The 9,607-nt window shown below is 36.2% G+C and overlaps 1 protein-coding gene across 1 annotated transcript in view; it reads left to right on the top strand.

Moving 5' to 3' along the window:
• The first annotated feature begins 1,935 nt into the window (after window positions 1-1,935).
• The window catches only part of LOC150096955 (retinitis pigmentosa 9 protein-like), a 63,587-nt gene continuing 55,915 nt past the window's right edge, over window positions 1,936-9,607 (top strand). Inside the window, exon 1 of the mRNA XM_090408446.1 lies at window positions 1,936-2,549. Within this exon, the coding sequence (XP_090264572.1) occupies window positions 2,434-2,549 (116 nt within the window). The 5' untranslated portion in view covers window positions 1,936-2,433. The remainder of the gene's footprint in view (window positions 2,550-9,607) is intronic.

Raw genomic sequence — 9,607 nt, 5'->3', positions numbered from 1 at the left:
TGTTGAAGGCCATCCAAGCAACTCTTTTTCTCCTTGCTATTTCATTTGATATGTCTTATTCATTTTTATGGACTGTCCGAGTTAAATGTAATTTTACTTTTTCGATAGTGTGCGATTCTAGAATGATTGTATAGTCTTTACAGTATTGTAAAGTAGATATTTGATATGTCTTATTCATTTTTATGGACTGTCCGAGTTAAATGTAATTTTACTTTTTCGATAGTGTGGGATTCTGAAATGATTGTATAATCTTTACAATATTCGTTTTCATCCATCTTGTTTGTCTAGATCCAATTTTTTTAGCAGCTTTGGCCTATCGTATTTAGCATTGATTCTAAGAGTTCTGGGGAGTGAGATATTGATAACACATCGTCGGCGAATAATAGAACATTTAACAATTCACCATGAATGCTTATTTCACCTTTCATGTCAGTTTTTCGAATGATGCTGTCCAGAGTAGATGTGAAGAGATTAGGTGACAAGACATCGCCTTGACGTACTCCTCTACTTAAGTTAATTTTAATCGGGTGATTGAAAAGAGTGATATTTTTTGTGCCTTCTTTATAAATATCTTTTATGAGCAGGATATATGCTATTTCTACTCATTGTTCAATTAAAGCTTGGAATGCTGTATAATGTTCAACAGTGTCAAATGCCTTTTTAAATTTTTTAAAAAGAAAACAAAGTGGCATCTGATATTTTCTGCATCTTTCTGTTAGTTGAGTAATAGTTTGAATGTGGTCTATTGTAGAAAAGTCTTGTATGAAACCGGCCTGTTCTTTGCAGCTATTTTCATTGATGGAGGTTTGTATTCTGTTTAGGATGACCCTGGCGAATATTTTATGTGTGTGATAATAGAAAGATGGGTCCATAATTACTGATGTCTTTTTTATTACATTTTTTATGCAGAATTATGGTCCTTGATGTTTTCCATTCAGTAGGTGCTTTCCTTAATTCCTTAACTTGATGTTTTCCATTCAGTAGATGCTTTCCTTAATATATCGAGTAAATCTTTCTGCTAGAGATTTAAAGAGTACTCATCACCCCATTTTTAATTCATCAGATTTTATAGCGTCAATTCCTGGTGATTGGTCAGTTTTCATATGTTGGATAGCCATTTTTACTTCTTCAAATAGGACAGGCATATTTATGAATTTTCGAATTTTTCATCTAGTACCGGAGCTGTGATTTAGATGAGTAAAGGGTCTGATAAAACGATTTTTATTTTTTTCCATTTTATCTCTGTTTGTGTGCCTATTTCGTTGATTGTCTATGAATGCTGATGGTAGTAGTTTCTTTAGACTTATTCCTTTTTCTACTTTTTTTAGGGTAATACGAAGCCTAGCTGCTTCTGGCATAATGAGATTATTATTATTACATAACACCCCCAGGTAGTCCAAAGACTCCTATGGCTAACCACTCGGCCAACCAGGCCGGCAAAAGGAGACTTGCGACGGCCGGGAATCGGGACACTAAGACCATTAATGGCAAGTCATTTGTTTCTATACAAGTAGCCTAGTCCTGAATAAACTTCACACAAAACTCTGTTTGATTACACTTCGATAAAGTAAAGGATTAAGCAATAATATAATTATTTGGCACCCAAGTGAAAAAAAAAAAAAAAGAAGTTTCGTATAAAGGAGTAATTCACTATACTGCAACTGAGATGAAGGCATCTAAAAGGGAATGTCAGAGAAGCGAGATATATATTTTTTTAAATAAAAAAACATACATGATCTGTAAAAATCACCTTTCTTAAAAAAAAAAAAGAGGAGGGAATGATAAATATTGATGAATGTTGACAAAATGAACTCGTAATGACAGGTTCAGAAAAAGGAAGCAATATGTTAAAAGAAGTGATTGTATCTGATATAAATATTTACAAACTCTTTTGCATGGTTCAGATGTCACCACCATCGAGTTTGATATCGGAGCAGTTCTGTTGTGATAATTAATGTGCAATATGTGTTCGGTTTGTTGTTATATTATTATGTTTAATGTATATGATATGTTTACATAACGGTTACATTATGACAGTTTGTTCCTGTGAGATTAATAACTTTGTTCCTGGTTAGATTTTAAATCTTGGTGCAGTATAACCCAAGATACATCATGTCGGTTTTCAGAAACAGCTGACTATCAAAAGACAGAACATTTAGCATATAACTAAAGCACTTAAACGATGTTACTACATTAAACCATTCACTCATATAACAACAGCCTTAAAATGGAGTATATTCATAAATCTTATGTTTTTTTTCACTTATAACTTTTTAGTACATTTTTTAGGAAGTTATAAAATCATATTTTATTTCAACTTCCTAAAGTACAAGAAAGATGTTCATTTCTTCTCTTCTTTTGAGTGTGATTTGTTTGTAAAAAGAAATTCTGTGTAATTAACCAAAGGAATATGTGTAATTAATTCGATCTAGAATGGCGACTCCGAGTAAACGCTCTCACACTTCCAGTGCACCTTCATGCTCTCATTCAAAGAAAAAGCGAAAAAAGTACGATGAAACTGTCAAAGTGTTGAAACATTACGATACATTGTAAGTATCATTTTTTATTTTATACTAAACATGGATAACGTAATGAAGAACAATGTTGACTATCCTTAACTTATAAGCTCCCCTTAATAGGCAAATGAAACTTTTTTTTTTTTAATATAGGAAAAAAAAAAGCGTTTTCTGCATTTAAAAATTTAAGTATAGTAGTTACACTAAGTTTTGTAATTAAATTAGCCGTTTAGCGAAAAAAGTACGATGAAACTGTCAAAGTGTTGAAACATTACGATACATTGTAAGTATCATTTTTTATTTTATACTAAACATGGATAACGTAATGAAGAACAATGTTGACTATCCTTAACTTATAAGCTCCCCTTAATAGGCAAATGAAACTTTTTTTTTTTTAATATAGGAAAAAAAAAAGCGTTTTCTGCATTTAAAAATTTAAGTATAGTAGTTACACTAAGTTTTGTAATTAAATTAGCCGTTTAGCTAATTTAAGGGAAGGATCACTACCCAGGGCAGCAGGAGCCAGACCCAGAGGTGGTGATACTAAGGTGGAAGTAATGGAGAAGTCATATTTACCTATATGAGCTGCCAAAAGATGTCTCACCTTATTATTAAATAACTCTGGACTTAGAGAAAGATGTTGGAAGTTTTTTTTTTTTTTTTCACTTGGTTAGACTATAATAAATTAGTTTAATCCTTTATCCAAGTGTAAGCAAACAAAGTTTGTGACTTCTCCATTACTTCCACCTTAGTATCACCACCTCTGGGTCTGGCTCCCACTGACGAGACCTCAATAAAGGTCGAAACCAGTCTGGATAGTGGCTCTTCCCTTAATGCATAGTATTATACATGTCTGCAAGATGTGCTTTTCATTATGGGAGATACTAAGATGAGTAGTGATGAGAGCTTGGTCCACCCTTACCACGAGTTGCCTCAGTCCTGAAGATACTTCAGGTGTAAACTTTGTTTGCTTACACTTGGATAAAGGATTCAACTAAATTTATTATAGTCTAACTAAGGGGGGGGAACTTCCAACAATGACTACGTTCTTCACCATGAGAACGTGCCTGAACATGCATCACTTGTCGATCAACAGTTCCTAGCTTCTAAAAACACATCATTCCCCCCCCCCCCCATCATTCATCTGATTCTGGCATTAGTAATGCATAATTTTCATTATCTCTTTCATCCTCCAACTTCCCTCACATCTTGTGTTGTCTATCCTTCTCAGTTTCAAAATGTGGGGAGCTACACTCAGCATTATTTGATCATTCTTCCACTCATCCACCTTAAGCTTAAGGCTTCCTGACCTGCTCTCGTGAACTCCCCTGAACACTAGGTTTCCTGATACTTCACTTCTGAACTATCACTGAACAACACTTTCTCAAGACACCTAACTCATGCCACACATCTTCAAACTCCACATTATTTCTCTTGCTCAATCTATGCACTAACTCATTTGCAGTTATGATCCTTCTCAATTTGCTTCTCTCATTCTGTGACAGCAGACTCATAATCTTTATGCTATCACTTTCTTCATTTGCTTGGGCTAACAACTCATTCATATCATCTCACATGCCACACTTGTCACCATGATTCTATTGGCAAGTTGCAGGTGGAAGGATGGTTAGTGATGTTCATCCTAATAGCATCGCTAACATTCTTAATATCTGCCCAACAGCAACATGTTATTATCACACTCTTCTCAAGCTCTCCTCTTATCATGGAGTATCCACATGAAACTATCCTTCTTTTGCTCTTTCATATTCTGCTTTCTCCTCTCTCATACTCTCTCTTTCCCACACTTCTCTGCCATACCTTGCCAGGCATTTGTCCAGCTGTTCTATATCCTGTTTTGTCCCATGTAGCTCCACATACGAGGGTGATCTCAAAAGTTCTCGGCCTAACAATGAAAAAACGAATTTATAATTTCAAATTTATTTCTATTTTTCAACATAATCTCCCTTAAGACTAAAACATTTATTCCAGCAATTCTCCAGTGCCATTATCCTGTCCCTGTAGTGGTTCTCAGTAAGATCTGCAAAATACTCCTCTACAGCTGCAATCGCCTCTTGATTCGAAGAAAAACACTGACCAGCGAGGGAGGGCACCAATAGAAGTTAAAGGGAGCTAAATCTGGGGAATAAAGTGGATGTTCCAACAATTCATAGTGTAGATCATTTAATTTTCCCATTGCCAAAACACTTTTGTGGGCAGGTGCATTGTCCTGATGAAAGATGATTGTTTTTTCTTCTGCAAACCAGGTCTTTTCTCACAAAGTTTTTTGTCTAGTCTGGTTAAAAGATCGAAATAATATTCCCTGGTTATTGTTTTACCCTTTTCAAGATGATTAATAAACAAAAGCATCCCAAAACACCGATGCCATGACCTTTCCTACTGATGGAAATGACTTTGTCTTCTTTGGCGCTGCGGCTTCTGTCCACTGTTTTGACTGCTGTTTGGATTCTGGTGTGTAATGGTGAATCCAAGTCTCATCCATAGTAATAAATCAACACACAAAATCAATTTTATTCTTGTTAAAATGCTCCAAGCACTGTTCAGAGATTTTCATGCGAGTGCATTTTTGATCTGCTGTGAGCAAGCGTGGCACCTATCTTGCACAAAGCTTTTTCATATGCAATTCTTCATGCAAAATATATCTTGCACGTTCTTTTGAAATGCCTATAGTCTCAGCAGTTTCACGCACTTTGACTTACCCGGTCATCCAATACCATATCATGTGCTTGATTAATGAATTATTGTTACGCTTTGTGGACATCTTTCATGTGGATCATCTTCAAGGCTGATGTGGCCATGTTTAAACTCGGCAGCCCATTTCTTAATTGTCGAAAATGAAGGAGAAGAGTGCCCATAAACTTATTAACTTCAAATGAATTTCTTTTGGCATTAAACTTTCTTTTACAAAGAATTTTATAATGTACAATACTCAATTTTATCCATTTCAAGGGATATCAGACAGCTGTATAAAACAAATTTACTTGACAGAATGACTTGCAATTTCACATGGATGCTTATGACAGATGCACCAATTTAGAAAACAGAAATCTTCCCAATAGTGTTGTCATCTATGGATACCGAGAACTTTCAGATCTCTATATCTTTCATTACCATCTCACCATTCTCATCATCTGCATTTCTTCACCTTTGGTCACTTCTACATCTTACCTTATTATTATTATGGGCAACTCTTGAGTGAGGCCCCTAAACTCATCAAAGGAGGCCCTGAAATTATGTCAAGAACTGTCCAATATTTATTTAGTATCTATCATACTTTGCTTTGAACTCATTCACATCATGGTACCCACAACAGACTCTGGCAACCTATTCCACTCATTCACTACTCTCCAAGCAAAAAACCTAGTTCTAACACCCTTATACATTCTTGCACAGTTTCCAAGGGTGGCCTCTAGTTCTCCCACCACCATATGTGTTCTGAAAAATTTCCTCTGAATCAATCTTGTAAAAACCCCTCAGTAATTTGTATATCTCAATCATATCACCCTTTTTCTACCTATCAGCTAGTTTCTATATCCCACAAATCTGCAACCTGTTCTCATAAGGTTCATTACTTCAACCTGTTCTCATAAGGTTCATTCCGTATCACCTGCCATCTTGGTCACTTGCCTCTGGATCCTCTCCACCTCCTCCTCCTCATCATCAAGAAATCCTGATGCCCAGATTTGCATGCAATAGTTAAGATGGGGTCTTATCAAGGCTTGATAAAGAGGAACAATAAGCTGCTTGTCTCTGCTCATCAAAGTATTCTTCAGTAACCAAGTGATCTGATTAGCTGCTCTAGCCACTTTTGCTATGTGTCCCCTAAACTTTAACCACCTATCCACTAAACTCCCAAGTCTCTGGCTTGGGAGTATTAGTGGATAGGGAGTTAAAACTTTTCATCCCAAAATGCATAACCTTATACTTTGCCACATTAAAATGACATCCATTCTCCTTTGCCCAGTCTACCAATCTATCCAAATTATCCTACAAAATTTTGACATCATCTGTATTAAATATTGCTCTACCCAGCTTTGTATCATCGGCAAATAACTGAACAGTTCCTCTCAGATCCTTTCCTATGTCATTAATGAACAAATTAAACACTTTCTAAACAATCTTGCTAACCCACTTGAATTTTCCTGCTTTTTTTGTCATTCACCTCCACTTTCACATTTACTCTCTTTACACTTGTAGTACTCTTTCCAAACACTTCCAACACATAGGCTTACTGATTTAACACACCTTTTTTTTTGCAATTCTCTCTTCTTCTTGCTTGCTGAAGCAAGCAGAGTCGTAGATACTGAATTCAGCTACTGTTCTGGTAGGTATTGGTGCCATAACAAGTAATATACAGTGTATAATACAGGTAACAGTTACCCCCCCCCCTTAATAACTGTTCAAACAATACTTAAACAGATTCTCATAAAACTGTAAGCCATATTTATCAGACTAAAATGAATCCAATATAACCAATTAATTTTTAAATATGATTTATCTCTTAGCTCCGAATATCACTTATTATTTTTAGATTAACAAAAGCATCGATTCATAATACATAAATAAATGGATTTGTTTGGTTGGTTTTATATTACTTTCAGATAAATGATGAGTGAACTTGTTAATTAAGGTATTGAAAGTATTGAAAAGATTGAAAGTTGATTAACTGTAAAGGCAGTGTGCTAAATTGTGTAATTTTTAAAGATTGACTGAAGATTTTTATAAGGCACGATAAAACTTTTAATTGTACTTTGTATTGTGTGTCATGGTGCCGATGTGTAAAACAGTGACAGACAATTTTAATGTACATGATTTTTTTCTCTGTAGCATGTGTGAAATGTGTGCACTTCATGGAACAAGAGATTTATGGAAGGAGAACAAAACTGGAGAATGTGTTTGTCATAAGTGTTTTGTGAGCATATGTAAGAAGTGTGAAGAGAGTAAGAAAAATGATAGTAGTAGTTGAAAGATGAAATGCATGATAATGCATTTACCATGATTGGTACAAGCAGTATGGGTGACTGTACAAATGACATGGTGGAAAATGAAAAGAATCACCAGATGGTAATGGAAAAGATAGTGCACTTAATTGAAGCTTTTCACAGAACAAAACGTGAGACTGAGTGGTTGGCGAAATGCATAGCAGATGGTATAACACAGAAGCAAAAGAACAGAGAGATGCAAGGGGAGAGAAAGCAGAGTATGCAAGACTGAAAGCATGAGAATAAGGATTAAATTTTGTATGGCAATTCATTAATAAGAGAAGTGCTTGAGGAGAGTGTGATGAAATCATGTTTTCTTGGTGCTAAGATTAAGAATGTTAGCGATGTTATAAGGATTTAGAGAGTGAAGGTGAAAGAGATGTTTATTTTGGCTGATAGTGCATGTAAAAAAGAAGAGTTAGAAAGTAAAAGTTGTGAATCTGTTGCAACCTTATGATAGAGGTGAGCTGAGATGGAGAGCCATGATCGCAAATGAGTCCATACGAAGACTGCATAGGAAGAATGGTGGAGTTTGTGGATTTGTAGAGTGAGGTTGATGGAAGGAAGGATTTATATAGGATGGCTTGAATTTTAATGGAATGTGGGGATCAGGAGTTCAATGAGAGTTTGGAAGTGTAGAGTCAGGGAAACTAGAATGTTGGGGTTGGAGCAGATGTGTCATTCCAAGCAACTTAGTGGATAGTAAGTGGAAGAGTAATCACATAATGCAAAATGTAGAACCTCAGGTTCTTAGCTTTAGTGAGCTAAGAAACACAAGGATAAGGGAGATTGTGAAGGGATGAAGGGGACATTGCAGTTTATGTATATTAATGTCAGAAGTCTTCGAAATAAGGTTGAGGAATTTTTGGCATTGGTTAGCATAATTTGGAATACCTGGCATGCTGGATCTGATCAAAGCAGTAGACTGAGGATGATATGGTCATAGTAATAGAATGTAAGAGTTATGGTGTCTTCAGAGAGGGCAGAAGGAATGGGATTTGGGTAGGAGTTTTGCTAACGATAACATAGGAATTGAATGGAAAACAGCAATTCAGAGTGCAGTGTGAGATAGTGGCCAACAGGATGAAATATGCAATCGGTTGCTGCTATAATCCAGGGGGGGGGGTATAAGAGAGAATGTAGATAACATGCGCTCACAAATTGCATGATAAGTGCAGTAATTATTATGGGGACACAGGTCGGGAGGAGGAATGGTCACAGGAAAGGAAGGAAATGGAATTTATGTAGCTGCTGAGAGATAATTACCTGAGGTTGCATGTAATGGAGGGAACACGAGGTGCAAGAGTGCTAGATCTGATCATAGCATTGGAAAATTTAACAGTAACCAATCTAGCTATGCTGCCTCTGCTTGGAGAAAGTGACTGTATAGTCTTTAACTGGGAGATTGCCAGACATGCAGACTTTTCTAATAAGAACGGATAGATGTTGAATTACAAAGCAGGTGATTATGACAAGCTAAGGAGTAAACTTTAACAGTGCCATGGCATAAGAATTTGAAGGGGAGAAGGTGGTGGTAGTGGTGCATGGGGGAGGTGGTCAAGAGGTGTTTGAAGAACGCAGTATCTGAATGTATACCTAGAGTCAGAAGGATAAATTAGGTAGGAGTTATGTGAATGAATAGCATCATTAAGCAAGAGTTGCAGACAGACTACCAACATCACCACCACCACTTACCTTGGTCACATATTAAGGCATGAATCTCTACAAAAAAAAAACACTTCTAGAAGGAATGATACAAGGAAAAAGAAGAAGAGGAAGACAAAGAACAGATTGGATGGGAAATATTAAGGACTTGATCTTTTTGTTCTATGAAGAATGTAAAAGAGAAGCACAAAACTGTACATGGTGGAAGTTCATGGTAGTCAACCTCCTGGAAGGAGATGACATCTGACAAGGCAGACAGAAAATGTTGTGCAGGGAATATAAAGAAAAAAAAGGTGATTAGCATACCCATGAGCAGTACAAGGCATGGGCAAGAAGGGTGACCTGTATATGGTAAGGAAGGCCAGAGCTAATTATGAGAGAAAGCTAGCTGATGAGGCCAAAAGAAATCCTAGAGGTTCTTTTACT

This window comes from Typopeltis vanoorti, chromosome 18, assembly GCF_054136105.1.
Source record: "Typopeltis vanoorti isolate ZY-2024b chromosome 18, IOZ_Tvanoo_1.0, whole genome shotgun sequence".
Classification (NCBI taxonomy): Eukaryota; Metazoa; Arthropoda; class Arachnida; order Uropygi; family Thelyphonidae; genus Typopeltis; species Typopeltis vanoorti.
The sequence above is the reverse complement of the archived record's forward strand: the minus strand, read 5'-3'. Positions and strand labels throughout refer to the sequence as shown.